This window comes from Phocoena phocoena, chromosome 5 (assembly GCF_963924675.1).
Source record: "Phocoena phocoena chromosome 5, mPhoPho1.1, whole genome shotgun sequence".
NCBI classification, from domain to species: Eukaryota; Metazoa; Chordata; class Mammalia; order Artiodactyla; family Phocoenidae; genus Phocoena; species Phocoena phocoena.
In genome coordinates, this window is record NC_089223.1 from 86,223,974 (window position 1) to 86,248,936 (window position 24,963).

Below are 24,963 nucleotides of genomic sequence, written 5' to 3' on the forward strand. Positions count from 1 at the left end.
TGAAAGCAATCCTAAATCTCCATTATACAGAATAATTTATCATGGAGATGACAATTTCACAAGGCTTCTATAAGGATTAAATGAGATAAAACATACAAATGCCGGGCATAAATTTGAATCCCACACACAAATGTTCGTAAACTACAAGCAGGCTGACCACTGACTCTGCCATCCTGGGTATTTGGTAATTCACAATCACCATCCAGCATTCTCAAATGCCAATGTGTATGATCAATGTCATTCCCCACTCAGCTTACTTCTCTGATACCATTATAATTTTCCCAATCTGACAAACTCTTATATAGTCTCAGTGAATACCCCTACTGTGAGGAAGCGGGGACATCTTCATTAATAACCCACTTCCTCACATCAAAGTTAGGGACTCCCAACTTTGTATTTAATTGTACTAAATACAGCACATACCCTAATGTCCATATACCCTCATCACAATGTATCATCATCCTTTAAGTGGTTATATCTCCTCCTGGAAAACAAAGCACAGTCAATAGCTTATTAATCCTGGAATCCCAAACATCTGATTTGGTGACTGGCATATAAAAGTCACTGAAGATTTTTGTTTGTTTGCTTGTAGTTTTTGGTTTCTTTGTAAATGAAGAATAAAAGTAATACAAAGGGGTGAACAAAAAAGAATGTTTGTTTACATTATACCTTTTTCCAAAGAAAAGGAAAAGGAGATTTATTTTCAATACTGCAAACGTATAACAAGCACTTGTAATAAAAATCCTAAAAGATATTTTTAGTAAATGCAGGAACACTCCTAGATAAGCTACCACAGTCATTTCCTTTTAAAAAACAAATACACAGAAATCTGTTGCATTTCTATAGACTAACAACAAACTATCAGAAAGAGAAATTAAGGAAGCATTCCCATTTACAACTGCATCAAAAAGAATAAAATATCTAGGAATAAATCTACCTAAGAAGGTAAAAGACTTGTACTCGAAAAACTGTAAGACAACTGATGAAAGAAACTGAAGACAATAAAAATAGATGGAAAGGTATACTGTGTTCATGGACTGGAAGAATTAATATTGTTAAAATGACCATACTACCCAAGGCAATCTACAGATTCATTGCAATCTCTATCAAAACCAACGGCATTTTTCACAGAATTAAAACAAATAGTTTTAATATGTGTACGGAGGGACTTCCCTGGTGGTCCAGTGATTGGAAATCCGCCCTCCAAGGCAGGGACACAGGTTTGATCCCTGGTCAGGGAACTATGATCCCACGTGCCACGAGGCAACTAAGCCCATGCACCACAACTACTAAGCCCACACGTTCTAGAGCCTGCACGCCACAACTAGAGAGCCCGTGCACCACAACGAAAGATCCCATGTGCCGCAACTAAGACCCAATGCAGCAAATTTTAAAAATATATATATCTTTTAAAATGTGTATGGAAACACACAAAGCCAAAACAATCTTGAGAAAGAACAGAGCTGGAGGAATCATGCTCCCTGACTTCAGACTCTACTACAAAGCTACAGTAATTAAAACAGTATGGTACTGGCATAAGAACAGACACATAGATCAATGGAACAGAACAGAGAGCCTGGAAATAAATCCACACACTTATGGTCAATTAATCTACGACAATGGAGGCAAGAACATGCAATGGAGAAAAGACAGTCTCTCCAATAAGTGGTGTTGGTTAAACTAGACAGCTACATGTAAAAGAATGAAATTAGAACATTCTCTAACACCACATACAAAAATAAGTTCAAAATGGATTAAAGACCTAAGTGTAAGACCAGAAACCACAAAAATTCTAGAAGAAAACATAGGTAGGAAACTCTTTGACATAAATCGTAGCAATAATTTTTGGCTCTGTCTCCTAAAGCAAAGGAAATAAAACCAAAAATAATCAAATGGGACCAAATCAAACTTAAAAGCTTTTGCCCAGCAAAGGAAAGCACTGACAAAACAAAAAGATAACCTACGGAATGGGAGAAAATATTTGCAAATGGTATGACCAATAAGTGGTTAATACCCAACATATATTAACAGTTCATACAATTCAACATCAAAAAAGCAAACAGCCCAATTAAAAAATGGGCAGAAGACCTGAACAGACATTTTTCCAGAGAAGACATGCAAATGGCCAACAGGCATATGAAAAGATGCTCAACATCATGAACCATCAGAAAAATGCAAATTAAAACTATAATGAGCTGCAGGACCCGAGGCTCAGGATCACTCAGTGAAGCTGAGCTTAGAGAAACTGGAAAGAGGAAAGAGCCCGAGGGGCGCCATCCACACTGCCCAGGAGTGAGCGGGTTGCGGAACCCACTTCCAGAATTTTCGACCTAGGTCTCCACCATTATCCTGCACATCTCCTGGCACCACCACGCCCACAGTGTCCTATGTCAACCAACGCGGTGCAGGAGCCGGCCCAGAGTCCATGGCTTTTCATTGGCTGAGTCCTTTCCAGGAAAGGAGTCTTCATCCTTTTGGATTCCATTATTGTTTCAGGTTCCCATGGTAACAGCAGCATTTATGGTCCCTGAACAGGGCCATGTGATCTTTGAGGATGTGGCTGTGTCCTTCTCCCAGGAGGAGTGGGGTCTCCTTAACGATGCTCAGAGACTCCTGTACTGTGACGTGATGCTGGAGAACCTGTCACTTATAGCCTCCCTGGGTTGTTGGCATGGAGTAGAAGCTGAGAAGGCCGTTTCTGAACAATGTGTTTCTGTAGAACAAGTGACAGAAGACTGGAATCCAAAGCTGGAGCCATCTATCCTGAAGCCTCTGACTTCCAATACGAGTGTCCTGGCGGAGAAAGATGTTTTGTACTTGGCTGACAATATGTTCACGTGCAGAGAGGTTGAGAAGGCTTTCCTAGGCAGCTTGGGCTTTCCCCAGCACCAGCCCTCCCACGATGGAGAGCATCCACGTAGAAGCAGGCAGAGCAGGGAGGTCTCTCACCCTGGGCAAGGGCATCACAAGTGCAGCGAATGTGGCAAAGCCTTCTGTAAAAAGTTTAAATTCACAGAGCACCTGAGAGTTCACACTGGAAAAAAACCTTATGAGTGCAGTGACTGCGGGAAGTTCTTTAGACACATCTCCAGTCTTATTCATTATCAGAAAGTTCACACAGGAGAAAGGCCTTATGAGTGCTGTAACTGTGGGAAAGTCTTTGCCCACAAATATAAACTTTTGGAGCACCAGAGAATCCACACTGGAAAAAGACCATATGAGTGTAATGAACGTGGGAAGGCCTTCCTTCCCAAGGATTCACTTGTTCAGCACCAAAAAATCCACACTGGAGAAAATCCTCATAAGTGCAGTGAATGTAGAAAGTGCTTCCTGTACAAAAATAACCTTCTTGTACACCAGAGGATCCACAGTGAAGAAAGTCCTTATGGGTGTAGCAAATGTGGAAAGTCCTTTGTCTTCAAAAAAAGGCTTCTTTATCACCAGCGAATCCACACTGGAGAAAGGCCTTACATGTGCAGTGAATGTGGGAAAGCCCATGTCTACAAAGGAAGTCTTACTGTGCATAAGAGAATTCACACTTTAGAAAAGGCTTATGGGTGTAACAAATGTGGGAAATTCTTTACAAGCAGTTTTGCCCTCAATAGACATGAGAATGTTCACACTGCACGAAGGCGTTATGAGTGCAGCGAATGTGGGGAAGCTCTCAATGGCAAAGTTAAACTTGCTGAGCACCAGAGAATCCATACTGGAGAAAGACCCTATAAGTGTAATGAATGTGAGAAAGCCTTCATGCGCAAGTATACACTTGTTCAGCACCAAAAAGTCCACACTGGAATAAAGCCTTTTAAATGCAGCAAATGTGGGAAGCCCTTCACTTACAAAACAAGCCTTGCTGTCCACCAGAGAATCCACACTGGAGAAAGGCCTTATATGTGCAGTGAATGTGGGGAAGTCTTTGTCTACAGAAGTCGTCTTGTTGTCCACCAGAGAATCCACACTAGAGAAAAGCCTTAAGAACGCAGTTCTTTGTAGGCAGCTCCAAGCTCATAAAAAACAAAGTTCACACTGGGGCAATGCCTTCTGCACTTATGCTTTCCTTCACTTAATATCTAGCAGCACAATTCCTATGTAGTAGAGTAGGTGAATGTATACCTTATATGTGGCCAGTCAAACTTTTCTAAAATGGTAGTATCTTTTTATAGTCTCACGAGAAGCAGCAGAACATGAGTTCCTGTTTTTTACATTTTTGCCAACACTTGGTATGTTCAGGCTTTCTAATTTGTGATGTCATAGGTGTATCTAGTGATTTTAACTAACATTTCCCTGTTGACACAATGTGAGTGGTTTTCCATGTGTTAATTTCCAACCATATTTCTTTTTTTCTTAATTGTTATTGGAGTATAGTCAATTTACAATGTTGTGTTTCAGGTGTACAGCAAAGTGAATCAGACAGCCATATTTCTTTTTTCAAATTTCTGTTTATATAATTTTGTCATCTTAATTACTGAGTTTTGATGTTTCTTCATGGATTACTGATTAAGGTCCTCTAATGGAAATATTTACCAATATTCTTCCAGACTTGTTCTGCTCATTTTAGTCGCTTTTCCAGAGAAAGACTTTATTTATTTATTTTTTGTGGTGGGTTTTTTTAGCCATGCTGTGGCATGCAGGATCTTACTTCCCCGACCAGGGATTGAACCCGTGGCCCCTGAAGTGGAAGCACAGAGTCCTAACCACTGGATCTCCTGGGAATTCCTCAATATGAAGCTGAGAATCCACTTATCAATTTGTGCATCACAAAAACATCCTACTAGAATTCTTACTGGGATTGCATTTAATCTTCAATTTAGAAAGAAATACTGAGTGTCCCAATCTATAAACTCGATAGATCTCCTTTTATTTAGATCTTGCTTAATTTTTGTTAGCAGTCTTCTTTAGTTTTGTTTGTAGGTCTTAAACATCTCCAGGTAACTTAAACATCTCCAGGTATTTTCTACATCTTATGATATTGTGAAAGGGAATTTAAAAAATTCTTCAATTTATGAACTGTTCATACCTATTACACTTAGAGAGATATAAGACTAAGGACAGAGGGCTTCCCTGGTGGCGCAGTGGTTGAGAGTCCGCCTGCCGATGCAGGGGACACGGGTTCGTGCCCCGATCCACGAAGATCCCACATGCCGCGGAGCGGCTAGGCCCGTGAGCCATGGCCACTGAGCCTGCGCATCCGGAGCCTGTGCTCCGCAACGGGAGAGGCCACAACAGTGAGAGGCCCGCGTACCGCAAAAAAAAAAAAAAAAAAAAAAGACTAAGGACAGAAAAAAAAACTATAATGAGATATCACCTCATTATAAATGAGTATCTATTAAGAATGGCTATCATCCACGTCTAACAGAGCGGACTACAGAGACGAGCATGAGACGCTAAGGCTGCTGCTGCCGCCACCAAGAACCCTGTGCGAGCACAGGTCACTACCCACACCGCCCCTCCCGGGAGCCTGTGCAGCCTGCCACTGCCAGGGTCCCGGGATCCAGGGACAACTTCCCCGGGAAGAACGCAGGGCACGCTTCAGGCTGGAGCAATGCCACGCCGGCCTCTGCCGCTGCAGGCTCACCCCGCACTCCGTATCCCTCCCTCCCACCGGCCTGAGCGAGCCAGAGCCCCCGAATCAGCGGCTCCTTTAAGCCCATCCTATCTGAGCAAAGAACAGACGCCCTCTAGCAACCTACACGCAGAGGCAGGGCCAAATCCAAAGCTGAGCCCCGGGAGCTGTGTGAACAAAGAAGAGAAAGGGAAATCTCTCCCAGAAGCCTCAGGAGCATCTGATTAAATCTCCACAATCAACGTGATGTACCTGCATCTGTGGAATTACCTGAATAGAGAACAAATCATCCCAAATTGAGGAGGTGGACTTAGAGAGCAAGATTTATTACTTTTTCCCCTTTTTCTCTTTTTGTGAGTGTGTATGTGTATGCTTCTGTGTGAGATTTTGTCTGTATAGCTTTGCTTTCACCATCTGTCCTAGGGTTCTATCTGTCCGTTTTTGGTTTTGTTTTTGTTTTACTTTTAAAAAAATTTTTTTTCTTAATAATTATTTTTTATTTTAATAACTTTATTCTATCTTACTTTACTTTCTTTTCTTTTATCCTCTTTCTTTCTACTTTTTCTCCCTTTTATTCTGACTCATGTGGATGAAAGGCTCTTGGTGCTGTAGCCAGGAGTCAGTGCTGTGCCTCTCAGGTGGGAGAGAAAACTTCAGGACACTGGTCCACAAGAGACCTCCCAGCTCCACGTAATACCAAATGGTGAAAATCTCTCAGAGATCTCCATCTCAACACCAACACCCGGCTTCACTCAACAACCAACAAGCTACAGTGCTGGACACCCTATGCCAAACAACTACCAAGACACGAACACAACCCCACCCATTAGCAGAGAGGCTGCCCAAAATCATAATAAGTCCACAGACACCCCAAAACACACCACCAGACGTGGACCTGCCTACCAGAAAGATCCAGCCTCATCCACCAGAACACAGGCACTAGTCCCCTCCACCAGGAAGCCTACACAACCCACTGAACCAACTTTAGCCACTGGGGACAGACACCAAAAACAACGGGAACTACAAACCTACAGCCTGCAAAAAGGAGACCCCAAACACAGTAAGATAAGTAAAATGAGAAGACAGAAAAACACATAGCAGATGAAGGAGCAAGATACAAATGAAGAGGAAATAGGCAATCTATCTGAAAAAGAATTCAGAATAATGATAGTAAAGATGATCCAAAATCTTGGAAATAGAATAGACAAAATGCGAGAAACATTTAACAAGGACATAGAAGAACTAAAGATGAAACAAACAATGATGAACAACACAATAAATGAAATGAAAAACACTCTAGATGGGATCAACAGCAGAATAACTGATGCAGAAGAACGGATAAGTGACCTGGAAGATAAAATAGTGGAAGTAACTACTGCAGAGCAGAATAAAGAAAAAAGAATGAAAAGAACTCAGGACAGTCTCAGAGACCCGTGGGACAATATTAAACGCACCAACATTTGAATTATAGGGGTTCCAGAAGAAGAACAGAAAAAGAAAGGGACTGAGAAAATATTTGAAGAGATTATAGTTGAAAATTTCACTAATATGGGAAAGGAGATAGTTCATCAAGTCCAGGAAGCACAGAGAGTCCCATACAGGATAAATCCAAGGAGAAACACGTCAAGACACATATTAATCAAACTGTCAAAAATTAAATACAAAGAAAACATATTAAAAGCAGCAAGGGAAAAACACCAAATAACATACAAGGAATACCCATAAGGTTAACAGCTTATCTTTCAGCAGAAACTCTGCAAGACAGAAGGGACTGGCAGGACATATTTAAAGTGATGAAGGAGAGAAACCTACAACCAAGATTACTCTACCCAGCAAGGATCTCATTCAGCTTTGATGGAGACATTAAAACCTTTACAGACAAGCAAAAGCTGAGAGAGTTCAGCACCACCAAACCAGCTTTACAACAAATGCTAAAGGAACTTCTCTAGGAAAGAAACACAAGAGAAGGAAAAGACCAACAATAACAAACACAAAACAATTAAGAAAATGGGAATAGGAACATATATATCGATAATTACCTTAAATGTAAATGGACTAAATGCTCCGACCAAAAGACACAGATTGGCTGAATGGATACAAAAACAAGACCCATATATATGCTGTCTACCAGAGACCTACATCAGACCTAGAGACACATACAGACTGAAAGTAAGGGGATGGAAAAAGATATTCCATGCAAATGGAAATCAAAAGAAAGCTGGAGTAGCAATTCTCATATCAGACAAAATAGACGTTAAACTAAAGACTTTTAGAAGAGACAAAGGAGGACACTACATGATGATCAAGAGATCCATCCAGGAAGAAGATATAACAATTGTAAATATTTATGCACCCAACATAGGAGCACCTCAATACATAAGGCAAATACTAACAGCCATAAAAGGGAAATCGACAGTAACACATTCATAGTAGGGGACTTTTAACACCTCACTTTCACCAATGGACAGATCATCCAAAATGAAAATAAATAAGGAAACACAAGCTTTAAATGATACATTAAACAAGATGGACTTAATTGATATTTATAGGACATTCCATCCAAAAACAACAGAATACACATTTTTCTCAAGTGCTCATGGAACATTCTCCGGGATAGATCATATCATGGGTCACAAATCAAGCCCTGGTAAATTTAAGAAAATTGAAATTGTATCAAGTATCTTTTCCAACCACAACACTATGAGACTAGATATCAATTACAGGAAAATATCTGTAAAAAATACAAACACATGGAGGTTAAACAATACACTACTTAATAACGAAGTAATCACTGAAGAAATCAAAGAGGAAATCAAAACACACCTAGAAACAAATGACAATGGAGACACGACGACCCAAAACCTATGGGACGCAGCAAAAGCAGTTCTAAGAGGGAATTTTATAGCAATACAATCCTACCTTAAGAAACAGGAAACATCTCAAATAAACAACCTAACTTGCACCTAAACCAATTAGAGAAAGAACAAAAAAAACCCAAAGTTAGCAGAAGGAAAGAAATCATAAAGATCAGATCAGAAATAAATGAAAAATAAATGAAGAAAAGGATAACAAAGATCAATAAACAAGAGAAGATAAACAAAATTGATAAACCATTAGCCAGACTCATCAAGAAAAAAAGGGAGAAGATTCAAATCAACAGAATTAGAAATGAAAAAGGAGAAGTAACAACTGACACTGCAGAAATACAAAAGATCATGAGAGATTACTACAAGCAACTCTATGCCAATAAAATGGACAACCTGGAAGAAATGGACAAATTCTTAGAAATGCACAACCTGCCAAGACTGAATCAGGAAGAAACAGAAAATATGAAGAGACCAATCACAAGCACTGAAATTGAAACTGTGATTAAAAATCTTCCAACAAACAAAAGCCCAGGACCAGATGGCTTCACAGGCGAATTCACAGGCAAACATTTAGAGAAGAGCTAACACCTATCCTTCTCAAACTCTTCCAAAATGTAGCAGAGGGAGGAACACTCCCAAACTAATTCTACGAGGCCACCATCACCCTGACACCAAAACCAGACAAGGATGTCATAAAGAAAGAAAACTACAGGCCAATATCACTGATGAACATAGATGCAAAAATCCTCAACAAAATACTAGCAAGCAGAATCCAACAGCACATTAAAAGGATCATAAACCACGATCAAGTGGGGTTTATTCCAGGACTTGCAAGGATTCTTCAATATACACAAATCAATCAATGTGATAAACCATATTAACAAATTGAAGGAGAAAAACCATATGGTCATCCCAATAGATTCAGAGAAAGCTTTCGACAAAATTCAGCACCCATTTATGATAAAAACCCTCCAGAAAGTAGGCACAGAGGGAACTTTCCTCAACATAATAAAGGCCATATACGACAAACCCACAGCCAACATCGTCCTCAGTGGTAAAAAACTGAAAGCATTTCCACTAAGATCAGGAACAAGACAAGGTTGCCCACTCTCACCACTCTTATTCAACATAGTTTTGGAAGTTTTAGCCACAGCAATCAGAGAAGAAAAGGAAATCAAAGGAATCCAAATCGGAAAAGAAGAAGTAAAGCTGTCACTGTTTCCAGATGACATGATACTATACACAGAGAATCCTAAAGATGCTACCAGAAAACTACTAGAGCTAATCAATGAATTTGGTAAAGTAGCAGGATACAAAATTAATGCACAGAAATCTCTAGCATTCCTATACACTAATAATGAAAAATCTGAAAGTGAAATCAAGAAAACATTCCCATTTACCATTGCAACAAAAAGAATAAAATATCTAGGAATAAACCTACATAAGGAGACAAAAGACCTGTATGCAGAATTTTATAAGACACTGATGAAAGAAATTAGAGGTGATACAAATAGGGCTTCCCTGGTGGCGCAGTGGTTAAGAGTCCGCCTGCCGATGCAGGGGACACAGGTTTGTGCCCCAGTCCGGGAATATCCCACATGCCACGGAGCAGCTGGGCCAGTGAGCCATGGCCGCTCGGCCTGTGCATCCGGAGCCAGTGCTCGGCAACGGGAGAGGCCACAACAGTGAGAGACCCGTGTACTGCAAAAAAAAAAAAAAAAGTTGATACAAATAGATGGAGAGATATACCATGTTCTTGGATTGGAAGAATCAACATTGTGAAAATGACTCTACTAACCAAAGCAATCTACAGACTCAATGCAATCCCTATCAAACTACCACTGGCATTTTTCACAGAACTAGAACAAAAAATTTCACAATTTGTATGGAAACACAAAAGACCCCGAATAGCCAAAGCAATCTTGAGAACGAAAAACGGAGCTGGAGGAATCAGGCTCCCAGACTTCAGACTATACTACAAAGCTACAGTAATCAAGACAGTATGGTACTGGCACAAAAACAGAAATATAAATCAATGGAACAGGATAGAAAGCCCAGAGAGAAACCCACGTACATATGGTCACCTTATGTTTGATAAAGGAGGCAGGAATGTACAGTGGAGAAAGGACAGCCTCTTCAATAAGTGGTGCTGGGAAACCTGGACAGGTACATGTAAAAGTATGAAATTAGAACACTCCCTAACACCATACACAAAAATAAGCTCAAAATGGATTAAAGACCTAAATGTAAGGCCAGAAACTATCAAACTCTTAGAGGAAAACATAGACAAGAACACTCTATGACATAAATCACAGCAAGATCCTTTTTGACCCACATCCTACAGAAATGGAAATAAAAACAAAAATAAACAAATGGGACCTAATGAAACTTCAAAGCTTTGGCACAGTAAAGGAAACCATAAAGAAGACCAGAAGACAACCCTCAGAATGGGAGAAACTATTTGCAAATGATGCAACTGACAAAGGATTAATCTCCAAAATTTACAAGCAGCTCATGCAGCTCAATAACAAAAAAAAACAAACCAATCCAAAAATGGGCAGAAGACCTAAACAGACATTTCTCCAAAGAAGATATACAGACTGCCAACAAACACATGAAAGAATGCTCAACATCACTCATCATGAGAGAAATGCAAATCAAAACTACAATGAGATATCATCTCACACCAGTCAGAATGGCCATCATTAAAAAATCTAGAAACACGGGGCTTCCCTGGTGGCGCAGTGGTTGACAGTCCACCTGCCGATGCAGGGGACACGGGTTCGTGCCCCAGTATGGGAAGATCCCACATGCCGCGGAGCCACTAGGCCCGTGAGCCATGGCCGCTGAGCCTGCACGTTCGGAGACTGTGCTCCACAACAGGAGAGGCCACAACAGTGAGAAGCCCGCGTACTGCAAAAAAAATAATAATAATAAATCTAGAAACAATAAATGCTGGAGAGGGTGTGGAGAAAAGGGAACACTCTTGCACTGCTGGTGGGAATGTGAATTGGTACAGCCACTATGGAGAACAGTATGGAGATTCCTTAAAAAACTACAAATAGAACTACCATATGAACCAGCAATCCCACTACTGGGCATATACCCTAATTCAAACCATAATTCAAAAAGAGAAAACCATAATTCAGAAAGAGTCATGTACCAAAATGTTCATTGCAGCTCTATTTACAATAGCAGGAGATGGGGACAACCTAAGTGTCCATCATCGGATGAATGCATAAAGAAGATGTGGCACATATATACAATGGAATATTACTCAGCCATAAAAAGAAACGAAATTGAGTTATTTGTAGTGAGGTGGATGGACCTAGAGTCTGTCATATAGAGTGAAGTAAGTCAGAAAGAGAAAAACAAATATCGTATGCTAACACATATATCTGGAATCTAAGAAAAAAAAAATATCATGACGAACCTAGGCATAAGACAGGAATAAAGACACAGACCTACTAGAGAATGGACTTGAGGATATGGGGAGGGAGAAGGGTAAGGTGGGACAAAGTAAGAGAGTGGCATGAACATATATACACTACCAAACGTAAAATAGGTAGCTAGTGGGAAGCAGCCGCATAGCACAGGGAGATGAGCTCGGTGCTCTGTGAACACCTAGAGGGGTGGGATAGGCAGGGTGGGAGGGAGGGAGACGCAAGAGGGAAGAGATATGGGAACATATGTATATGTATAACTGATTCACTGTGTTATAATGCAGAAACTAACACACCATTGTAAAGCAATTATACTCCAATAAAGATGTAATAAAAAAAAGAATGGCTATCATCAAAAAGAACACAAATAACAAATGTTGGTGAGGACATAGAGAAAAGGGAACACTCGCACACTGTTGGTAGGAATGCAAACTGATGCAGCCACTGTGGACAACAGTATGGAGATTTCTCAAAAAACTAAAAACAGAACTACCGTATGACCCAGAAATTCCACTCCTGGGTACATCTCCAAAAAAAATAACACTAGTTTGAAAAGGTACATGCGCCCCAATATTCACAGCAGCATTATTTACAATTGCCAAGATATGAAAGGAATCTAAGTGTCCATCAACAGATGAATGGATAAAGAAGATGTGGTGTGTATGTATGCGTGTGTACACATACACATACACAAACACACACACAATGGAATACCACTCAGCCATAAAAAATGAAATTTTCCCATTTGTAACAACATGAATGGACTTGGAGGGTATTATGCTAAGTGAGGTAAGTCAGAGAAAGATAAATACTGTATGATATCACTTATATGTGGAATTATAAAAAACAAAATTAGTGACTATAACAAAACAAGAAAGACTCACAGATATATAGCACTAGTGGTTACCAGTGGAGAGACGGAACGGGGAAGGGGCAAGATAGGGGTGGGGAATTAAGAGGTACAAACTATTATGTATAAAATAAGCTACAAGGATACACAGGGAGTACAGCCACTATTTTATAATAACTATAAATGGAGTATATAACCTTTGAAAATTGTGAATCACTGTTGTACACCTGAAACATATATAATATTGTATATCATCTATACCTCAATTTTTTTTAATGATATTTATACATTTTTAAAATTATATAATCCACTCTATAGCAATTTTCAAGTTTATATTGTTCTTACAACAATAAAAATGTTCAATTTTTATATTCCCAGTTCTTTGCATCATTCTGACACAAAACAGTCACTAAAAAATGTTCAAAACTATATGCGTACACACACATTCACTGAAGTCTGACTTTCTCACTTTTAGCCTCTGGGTTTTTTAGCATCCATTTCAACCGACCTAGAACCAAGTACTGGATGCACACTGCAAGGTATATTTAAAAAAGCAAATTCAAGAAACAGCAAAGGATACCTGTACCACAGCTGGACAAAGATCTGGAGAAGCTTTTTTTTTAATTTGGTACACAGCAATACAGAAGAAAGAAATATCAAGGATTAACACAGTCTGAATGTTTGTGACAAAGCAGAAAGAACAGATGAAGATGACAGAGCAGGAAAAGAGAAAAAATTACATACTTGTCATTAATGGAAAAATTAAAAGATTTATTGCTGGAGACTAGGAGTAAAGAAGGGGAACTAAGATTATCTATTACTCAACATCACATATTTTTGAAAGGAAAGAAAAACAATAGTGCAAAGAAAACATGAGTGCAATAACATGGACCCGTACACTGTGCTGAATAGCAGGAAAAAATTTCAAGTAAGGATTTTAAAACCTTTTTCACTTATTGAGACTCACTTAAGAAACAAGTACGAATCACTTTCATTACTCTGGGGGTTTGTGATGAGGTTTCTTACTATTTTTTAATTACCTAAATAAGATACTCACTTCAAATATTTTCAAAATTTAAAAACCAGTTTTTACTTAATTCAGTAAAATCTTCTTTGACATTTTCAGTTCCATATAATGTCAAGTTTAGGAAAATCAAAGAGAGAGGTAGAGAAAGTGAAAATGACTAGAGGAAAAAGAGTAAGTTACAGATGCCAAGATGCAGGCACACAAAATATAAATTCATTTGCAAGAACACTGGGACAGATACAGGCACTTGAGTTCTGAAATGAACTAGTCCAAGTAAACTGTGTTTGTCATACTCTGGTTTCCTGGTCCTGGGGTGGGGTGGGGGGGTTACCACTATCTTAAGAAAACACTGAAAAGTCACTATTAAACATTCTAAAACTAATCTTAGCCTTAATCCTAAAGTTGTTTCACTTTAGACGAGATGGCTGATAAAGCCTAACAGAAAGGAAACTACTCTCAGGACTGCAGCCATGATGGTTGTGCAGTATCACCTCAAGGGCCAAATGAAATAAAGCCAAAAGTCAAATCAATCATTGGCTTGGGGTTCCCCACTCCCAATTTAGAACTTTCCTAGTAATGAAGTTCTCTGAGGAGGAAATAAATGTTCAGGTAGACTAGAGGAACACAGACTGAGGACACAGGCTTAGGGGAGAACCAACCTCAAATCTGCAACAATGAAACCAGTCAAGGAGAATCGTTACTGAAGGTAGGATTAGAAAGTGTCAAGATGGATTGAATATTTAATACCTACTAATATAAAGATCTAGAAGGATAAGGAAAGGAACAAATCATTTAGATTTGGCATTTGAAATCATCTACAGATCAAGTGTGAAATTCACACAATGAAATTCAAAAGTTAATTTTGAAACAAATAATATATCAGTACTTTGAGACACTGTTATTCAAATGGCAGCTGGGGGGGAGTTCAACCCTGACGCATTGTAATGTTAGTTCAATCTGGAAACAGTTATCCTTTGTTAAGGAATAAACATGCATTTTTAAATATGGAATACTAAAAAGTTTCATATAACAGTTTGTAAATCATCACATAAGTCCAATCATATAAAAACATAGTAATTTTTTAATTAAATAGGCACATTTGAAATAAAGACACTCTACAACAAAGTGTTCCTTCTTGCCTATTTTCAAGGACTTGTACCAATTTAAGTCATTTTACAAACTCTAGGAGTTTAAAGGTTTAAAGGCAATTTTTATTTTAGACTTTATATAAATAGATTCCTTTCTAATCTAACCATAAAGGAAATTTTATAAAATTTCCTCTAAACATTTTCATAGCCACTGTATCTTTTAAACTTTCAAGACCTCCACTTCTATATAGCTTACTAATTGGCCTCTTTATTTATCTCTCTTATCTCCTCACTTCCATCCACCTAGACTTAGCTTTTCAAACACTGAGGTCATGTCACTCCCATGTTTAAAAACCACAGGGCTTCTCAACCCCTGACAGGATAATAGATTTAGAACTCTAAGTTCATGAAAAAAACATTCTGAAAGGTCAAAATACCTTTTTAAGCCTTTCATTTGACCTTAAAATTTAAAGTAAACTTACATTTTCCATAACTTGTGCATGTTTAGTATTGTTAAATGTTTTAAATTACTATTAAATATTTAATGTTTGCTTTCAAAATAATCTAGTAAAATGAATATGCCAAGAAAATGTATCACAACTTTCCTGTGGCTTTCCATACTCCCCAGCACATGGCTGAGTACCCCAGTTTTAGATGTGCTGACATTTTGATACACAGGGAATAAACTAAGGAATATTAAAGCTCTTGATAATTTGGCCAAACCTTTCTCCTTGCATTTCTGCCACTCTACATACAACCTATGCTTCACTCTAAAGAAAACCAATAACTTATTCTTTATTCTTGCATACGCTTCCTCCTTGAAAGCCTTTTCACTCATCTCCACAACAAGCCCTATCTATACCTCAAGGTCCAGCTCAAAACCAACCCTCCTCCAAGTAATAGTCTCTAGTAGCCTTTCTTTCTCCAACATTTTTAGGTCTGTTATTGTTAATCACAGTCTATCTCATTATTATGTCTAGTTGTGTGTATAAGGAAGCATACAACATACCAGCTAAGAATCAAAGCTTTGGAATCAGAGAAACACAGGTCAACATCTGACTCTGCTACTTACTAAATGTAACCTTGGACAAGTTACTTAAGATCATCCTGCATCAGTTTCCTCATCTCTTACATGAAAAAAGCAAATATCTAACAGAATTAATCTCACAATCAAAAACAGTGATGTATATAAAGCACTTAGCACAATACTGACTGCCAGTAATAGTTTAATAAATATACCTATTATTCCCAATAGGCAGACCCATGTCTTAGTCTCTTTTGTATTTTTTCCCATTCGTACTACATGGTATTAGGCATAGGCATATGCTTAATAATTGCTTGGTTGATGAAATCTGATCAATTCAGAAGTAATCTCCTAGGTAGGTCTTAATAAGGTAAGGTCCAAATTCTGGTGAATATCAAAAATGGCTTGCTAATATCAAAAATGGCTTGCTAAAATTAGGTGGTAATTTTAACATTAGCTTAATTAGCTTAACATTAGCTTAACATTAGCTTAATGAGTTCAAACTTTAGCTATCCTATACACAAATATAGATCTCCATGCATCATTCCGAAAATGTTCCACACTGCATTATTATCAATGAGTAGGGTAATATCCAAAATACTTGATACAGTTACTCAAAAGTCTAAATTAATCTAAAAACATTAGCATGTATCCAATCACAAAGCAAGCCTTTAGCAAATTAAAGAATTCCTGTGTGGATCCTATTGTTAAAATTAAACTAAATCCTGAACCCACTTTTCCAGCTGGCCCTCTGAGTTTTTCCTGTGTCAGGGGATTCCCAACAGAGACCACTCAGTTCTGCCACAGCATTCTCAAAAAGAGTACCAAGGGATGCAATGTTTCCAGACCAATAAGATTACTACGAATTCTTAAATGGTCAGAATAGACGAGATCAAAAGGGATACGAGTATGTTCTTTAATTCTGTAGTCAGCAACAGGAAAAAGAAAAAAACAACCTAGAGCAATGACCAAAGACTAGTAAAAAAAAAAGGGACTGGTATGGGACTTCCCAGTCAGTCCAGTGGTTAAGACTTTGCTTTCCAATACAGGGGGTACAGATTCGATCCCTGGTCAGGGAGCTAAAATCCCACATGCCTCGTAGCCAAAAAACCAAAACATAAGACAGAAGCAAGGGCTTCCCTGGTGGTGAGGTGGTTGGGAGTCCGCCTGCCGGTGCAGGGGACATGGGTTCGTGCCCCGGTCTGGGAGGATCCCACATGCCGCGGAGCAGCTGGGCCCGTGAGCCACCGCCGCTGAGCCTGCGCTCCGCGGCGGGAGAGGCCACAGCAGTGAGAGGCCCTCGTACCGCAAAAAAATTAAAAAAAAAAAAAAACCAGAAGCAATGTTGTAACAAATTCAATAAAGACTTTCAAAATGGTCCACATAAAAAAAAAAATTTTTTTTTTTTAAATGAAAGGAACTGGTAAATGATAACTATGGGAAAGGAAAAAAAAAGGATACAGCAGAAGACCTAGCCATCAAAAGGCAGCTTCAGGAAATCCTAAGCTAAATTCAAAAAGAGTAACTTCACAAAAGGAGGAAAAACATTTTCTAACACTATGTGAAGTACACTATGAATTTAACTATTGTCACAATGAAAACATTAACACATGCAAATTCACAAAATATTACTCAAAGTAACATGTATATGTATATATATAACATATATGACAAAATATACATATTTTGTCAGAATAAATGTGTTCTATAAACATGCGATATATTTATGTATGTGTGTATGTCTATTGTATACATGTGTGCCCTTTCATAAGCTATTTCTCAGGAACCATATCTGGATGAGATCAATCACTGCCTACTGGGATCAATTCATTGACTCTGAACCTGTTAGGCAAAAAAGAAAAAAAAAAGTGATGTTTTGAATTATTCAAACACTGCTTTAGATTATAATCAACAAGCACTCAATCATCAATTCCTAACTTGCTTTAAATTTCAATCACTTTGAAAGTAAGAACCCTAAATATAAATGTATTGTTATTATTAAATTATTATTAAAATGTTATATATCAATATATACACACACATATATATATATAACTTAAGCCCTTACTACACAGCACTGTAAATAGTTAATGGTTTCACCTTATCAAAACATTTGCACACACTGAATCCTGAAAAGGTAATATAAAAAAAGAAAAGGAAATATAAACCAATATTCTTATGACAACGGGCCTGTTTATTTTGATGTGACATAGTCTCTCTCTTTAAAAGAACACCTGCTTGCTCAAAACTAAGCATGCAGTAGATGATTTAAAGGCAATTTATTCTTAAAATACACTAAACCTCTAAAGTAAAACCCAGTGGAAAAGACTGTTTTCTAGATTTTATTAGTAAGAGGCAAACTCTTATGAAGTTCCTCAAGGTAAGTATTTAAAATACTAATCTGAAGAGAAAAAGAGAAGATAAAGTGACTTTGGTTGCCATTTTCAGAGCTATTAAGAATTCACAGTTAAATGACATCTTTAATACAGAGACAGCAATTCTCTCAAAATTCTTACAAGAATTTTCAACATTCACATGAAGCTCAGTTTCATTACTAAAACTCTCTATTCCATTTCTATCCATTAACACTGCCTAGATTATGATAACACAGTATTTTTTAAGTTCAGTCTATGGTTCTACTTCCTGAAGTGTACAACAGCAATAATTAATTATGTTCTGGGTTTAGCACAACATTTACAAATGGAAACCACAAAAGAAAGCACTATTCATACAATCAGAATAGGAAGGAGCCCCATACTGACCATATAATTCAAAGAAATTTTCAGTATGCTCTAACTTTGTGGACTGTATTTACATAAACTTATTAAAAGGACCCAATTTAATTTGTATACTGTGTAATTTGATTATCTTAAATTTCAAGTGATTTACATAATTCAAAAAATCAATATTCAGGCTTCCCTGGTGGCGCAGTGGTTAAGAATCCGCCTGCCAATGCAAGGGACACGGGTTCGAGCCCTGGTCCAGGAAGATCCCACATGCCACGGAGCAACTAAGCCCGTGCGCCACAACTACTGAGCCTGTGCTCTAGAGCCCGCGAGCCACAACTACTGAAGCCCGTGCACCTAGAGCCCGTGCTCCACAACAAGTGAAGCCACCACAATGAGAAGCCCGCACACCGCAACTCACCGCAACTCACCGCAACTAGAGAAAGGCCCGTGAGCACAAAGAAGACCCAACGCAGCCAAAAATAAAAATAAATAAATATATTTTAAAAAATCAATATTCTAACAAAGGGAAAGAATATTAAGAATATTAAAAATAAATTCCAGGGTCAATATTATTTTAGTAAACTTATTTTAAAGCACTACAGCACAAACTAATTTTGTGTGATATATCAGACTTTTCATCCAATGAGAATCACCTTTCCTTTTTCACAATACCATAAATAACTCAGAGGAATTTAAATCTTCAAAAGGAAGGATTATAAACAGCTTATTAAAATAAAATTCGATCTTAAGTAATTTTCTTGACCTAATCTACACGATATACAACATACTGTTAGTGGTTAATACTACATTTTCCGAATCATGTGCCCTTTTAGCAACTACATATTGATAAAACACTAGCCAATTATTTATTAACCAAACTTTTCTGCTCAAGAAACCAAGAGCCACACTCCTATAGCTTCTAGAAACCCAAGTAATTCTGCTTCCCTTCGTGCATGAGGCATTAAACCTTCACATTATAGTTTTATCTTGCTACTTTCCCAATAATCACTATAAGACTACTGAAGCATAAAGCTATCCAATCTAACCTCTCACTCAAACTCTATTACACTCCTAATACTGATCATTCTGTAATCGTTTTATCAAAATTACCCAGCTATAAGTCTGATGTTTCAATTTCCACTTAAAGGGCTTAATATACTAAAGGGTAAAGCAAGCTAAATATTCCTACCATTATGTTCCATACACTACAACTTCCAAAGAGCTTGGAAAGTTTACCAACACCCTCCTCTCTAGAATAGTAAACATCCTGTCATTGAACCCAGTGAATAGCTGCTTTGCTCTAAAGAATAGACCTCCTGAGCTCCACTCACAGCAGCTGTTAGTAACTTTCAAACGCCTGTTGGACTATCACTTTGGTTAAATTAATGATGGGTCATCTTGTTCCACTTTACTTTTTCCTTTTTAGTCTTGCAATTATGCAGAAAATCTACAAAGTACTTTTAAAAATAAAGTACAAAAAAAAAGCTTACTTTAAACTCCACTACTTTTCCAAAAGAAATCATTTCAAGATCCTTACATCATTACTTAAACCACAACCTATCAGTAGTACATGACAATGGAAAGCTTTAAAAGGATTCAATTTTCTACCTCACCTCGCCAGTTTTCAATAATTTCAAGAACGTTCCATATTTTTAAAAAGTGCTGTTGCAGTCTATCAGAACTGTGCTGCTCAAATACGAGCACCGAATATCCTTCACTTGGTAAATTTTCGGTATATTCCTGGTAACCTGCTCAGCTTTCTGCACCTTTGCACCCAGTGATGCTCCCACCAGCAAATACTATCTATCCATCCTTTATAACGGTCTTCTCCCCACTCCTCAAAAAGTCCACATTAGACTTAGAGGTTTCCGCAAACTAATAAGGAACCACTAAATACCACTAGGTATTATGACTCTCAAAGAATCCTCTCCAGCAGCCTCCCCTGGGACATTGTGCTCAGCGGGTCTCTGAACCTGTGAGACTCGCTGCCAGCTGCCTTTGCAACAGCAGCACCAAAGGCGGACTCAATACCGCATTGCTGCTGCTGACTTCTTCTAGCAGCTTCAAAAAAAAAAAAAAACATCAGTCCAGTACCCTGCAGACCCTGCTGGCTCTTCTGCAGCACGGAAGAGAAACCACCGCATTGCTCAGCGTGGAACACCGGAGAGCAGACTTAAGGGCGGGGAAGCGACTGCCGTCGAGAGGCTTTGACGAGGGCGGGGTATCAAGGAGGAGAGGGAAGGCGTCCGAAGTGCAGCGCCCATGCAGCTGCCAGGGCGCTGGCGTCTGGGCACCCGGCTGGGCATCGCGCACTGACGAGGGCCGTCGAATAGCAGGCGCCGGGCAGGAGGCGCGGGCCCCTCCCAGGGATGGGGGTCCCGCAGTGCCCGGCCGAGCCCCGCCCGCCGCCCTCCCGGCCCTCACCTGTCATGAGCGCCGGGCTGTCGCCCCCCGCCGCGGCGGGAGAAGAGGCGGCCACCGCGGCAGAGCCCGCCGTCCGCCGTCCGCGGAGGTGCCTGGGCACCAGCTCGCATCCGTCCGCCGCGCCTGCCACCAGCAGCCCGAGGACCAGCAGCGCAGCCCAGCGCCGCCGCCGCCGCAGCCAGCCTGAGGCCGGGCCGGGCGTCGTGGCGGGATGAGGACGCGGAGGAGGAGCGGGGGGAAAGCGCGGCGGCGCCCCGGCCGCCAGCCACTCGCCCGCTTCGCGAGGCGCCGCCGCCTCCTGCGACTCCTCGGGCCGCCCCCGCCGCCTCAGACGCGAGCTCCTGTCGGGCTCCAGCCTGGTCCCGTCGGCACCGGCGGCCTCTGGAGCTCGGGTCCCGGCTGCGTTCATTGGTTTCGGTTATTTAAAAAAAAGGTGAGGAGCAAAAAGGTATGTCGTCTTCAGGCCGCGCGCGACACTCGCGCTGCTGCGGCAGCAAGACTGGGATCCGCTGCTCTGGCGCCTCCAAACACCAGTCCCAGCGTCCGCGCCGCCGCCGCCGCCGCCGCCGCCGCCGCCGCCGCGGCGCATCCCCCCGCCCCCTCCGGCCCGCGCCCGTCGTAGTACCACGCTCGGCCCGGACGCCTCCTCCCCTCACACATTCGCTCGCATACCAATCCCCCGCCTCCTTCAGCCCCTCCACTGCGCAGGCGCGACGGGGCTGTATTGGGCCTGCGCGGCACCCGAGCCCCGCCCCCGGGGGCGTTCCGGGTAGGACGAGAGCCGTGGGGTGGTTTCCAAGGCTTTCGCTGAGCGGCGAAGATAGGGGGTGGGGAGGAAGGCGGACATGCCCCCTTCCCCCATTCACGTCCCCCTCCCCCATTCACGCCCCCACCGCGATTGAGGCGGCGGGGGCGGAGGAGCGGGAAGCGGAACCAAGGGGACGGGGAGAAGAGTACGGACATCCGAAATCGTTTGGGCGACTTTTAACCGTGCAGATGGCAGCAAAAATAATTGCATGGGTCAGAAAACCTTGTAATCGGAAACAGCGGCGTCTCCAGAATTTCGGTATAGGTGGGGCTTACAAGAGGCTAGCAGTATGGAAGTGGAGGTCATAGCGTTTTACTTACTTACCAAAGACTTAAAGCTCTTGCTAAGTGCTAGTGTGCCAGGCAATGTCCTAAGCGCTTTACAGATTTACACATTGTAACTCTAAAAGTTAGGTGGTGATATCGTTTTCATCCCCATTTTACAAAAGAGGAAACTAAGGCTAAGAAACGTTGTTATTTGCCCCCAGTTTCCACAGATAAAGAATGGGAGACGGTGCCAGATTTAGCGCCACTGAATGTAAATATTGAAAAGGATTTGGTCTAGTCTTTATGTTCAGACATATGTTCAGACATTACCTGAACTCATCACCTCCCTAACCGCACCCCACCCTAAGGGGTCTTTGCTGTCAGCTGAATAGGTTGACAGAAAAACGGTGTTTCAGATTTCATTTGGCTTCACGTACCTCAAAAGAAGCACGCCACACACACACACACACACACACACACACACACACACACACACATATTCTCTCTCCAGAGGCACAAAGTTGTTTTGCAGATAGAGTTCTTAAGCACAAAGGTCCTGTTTGTTATTGGGTTTCTGTTGTTGGGTTAGGGTTTTGATTTGGTTTTTTATTGGTTTGTCTTCTCAAGTCAAGAAGATACTCAAATTACACAATCTCCCAAATAATTTCTTAGGCAGTCTGACCAACATAACCATGAATGTCACTGACTGTGGAAAGACAGATGCACACTTCAGAAAAGAACTAAGAATTTCTTTGAGGCTAATCAATCTATCAACAATGAATTCTTGACAGACTTCTTGGGGACACGGTGTTTAGGTGGCAATTCTTTATAAGGCATCAGGGAGATTATATTTCCCCTGCTGAAAGGCACAGCAATCAAGTCACATATTTGCTGAATGTCCTCCAAAAGGAGATAATTGTACTAGAGGGCCAGAAAAATATAAAGAAATAGCAGGCTTGTTTTCTGCTCTCCAGAAGGCAACATTTCATTCAACATTAGCTGAGTGCCTAGCATGTGCCAGGCAGAGTACTTAGTAGTGGGGATTCAAGGGGGTATAAGAGAGACACTTGGAAAAGTCAAGTCAGTTCAGAGATTTAAGACGGAGAACACCGTCCCTGCGTGGGGAATCTTACAATCTTGCTTAGAAGATATAATTTACACCCATTAAACAATTAGAGGCTAATACAAGGTAGTAGTTAATCAGTTGTTAAATTGGGCAGAGCAAGCTGTTACTGCTGTTTCAATAGCAGTATGAAACCACGAACAAATTAACAAATCACTGGGTCCAAGCTTCTTTAAACAAAGATGATATGGGCTTTTTTTCTTTTCTTTTAAAGATATTGGGGCTTATGATTGTTTATTCTTCTCACTACTGGAGCCACAAAGGAGTTACACAGGTAGAAGAACCTGCAAGCACTAAAGAGACCTCTCTCAGGCAGGCCAGGGTTCAGCAAAACATCCTCCATCTCGTATCATCTTTGTCACGGGTACCAAAGTTTCCGGCTGTTAAACGGGTGGCCAGAATGCATCTTCTTGCTGAACAGAGGAATAGTTATCACTGTGCATCGAGCAGAAATCTAGGTGCAGAAAAGAGAAAGTCCATTGCTTTGGAAGACAAGCCTATCTCTAGAATTACAGATGCTACAATTTGCAAGCCAAACGTAAAGACAAGGCTCCAGTTGAAGCAATCGCTTCCTTTTCTTCTCAGGTTTCCTGTTCCACCTCCAAGCCTTTCCTTTCCCTTTTCTTACCTCCAGCCAAATCCTATTCAAAATCCACTTTGACCCCTTTTCCCTGACACCTACCTACTCCTATAGCCTGATTTATACCTTTTAACGTCTAAACCTCACGATTTACCATTTATTTACAGAATGTCTGTGTCTAATTTTCACCCATTCATGACTTCAAGCTTCTGATAGGCAGCAGTGAGCTTTGGAATCAGACAAACCTGGTGGCAAGAGCAACTCCACGGTATTTCAGCTGCGCGACCTGTAGACAAGATAATCTATCCTGGGTTTCCAAAGGGGAAACTGGGGGCCACGTAATAAACCCGCCCCACAGGGCTGTTGGTGGCGGCGGGAGACTGAAATAACAGGTCAGCCATTGCTTGGTGCCCGGCACACAGATACGTAGTCATCCCAGGGAAGAACTGGACCCAGGCTCTGGGCGTGTATTCTAAGCGTGTTCCTGGCTTAGGAAAATTGCATCGCACTCTGCGCGGTTGATTAATTTCATCTTCCGACAAATCCCTAACTCTGTGGGGCGCCCAGCACAGACGCACACTAGGATCCGTCCACCCGGGCCCTCTCCATCCCAGAAGCAAATCCGCCCTTCTGAAGAGTCTGCCTCCTTCCGCATCACCTTTTTCCCCCCTTCTCCCCGGCAGCCAGGACAACCCACAACACCCCACCCGCTCCAACCCGGAGAACCGGATCTGGTCCCTCGAGTGAGGCCAGCAACGCGCCTGCGCCGCCCGGCAGCCTCGCGCATGCCCGCTGTCTCCTGCCGCTTTTCCCCAGGTGCGCGAGCTCTCAGACTCCCGCGGTTCCGGGACGCCGAGCGCGGTTGCCCTCCCGGCTTCCGGCTCCCCCTCCGTGGGCGGCGCGTCCTTGCACCCGGCAGCCAGGCGATGACGTTGTGACGCGGGCGGGCCGTGGGTGGGCATGGAGCGAGAGCAGGGATGGGGGTGGAGAAGTGGGGAGCTCCAGCCTGTGGTTAACCGAGAGGGGCTTTGTCTTGCTACTCGCACCGCCCACGGAATTTCTCCGGTCTGCCTGTGACCTGGAGGGCGGTTGCAAGTAGGATTTCTCACCTTCGACTTCGTGTTCCTGGAATATCGGAGGCTGACTGAACATCATCCGAGAGCCCGCTTCA

General features: G+C 41.2%; 1 protein-coding gene across 2 annotated transcripts in view; it reads right to left on the reverse strand.

Moving 5' to 3' along the window:
* STIM2 (stromal interaction molecule 2) overlaps positions 1–21,424 on the reverse strand; it is a 168,863-nt gene extending 147,439 nt beyond the window's left edge. For both annotated transcript variants that reach the window (XM_065877395.1, XM_065877394.1), the window contains exon 1: positions 21,016–21,424. In XM_065877395.1, the coding sequence (XP_065733467.1) occupies positions 21,016–21,424 (409 nt within the window). The remainder of the gene's footprint in view (positions 1–21,015) is intronic.
* Positions 21,425–24,963: the final 3,539 nt, after the last annotated feature.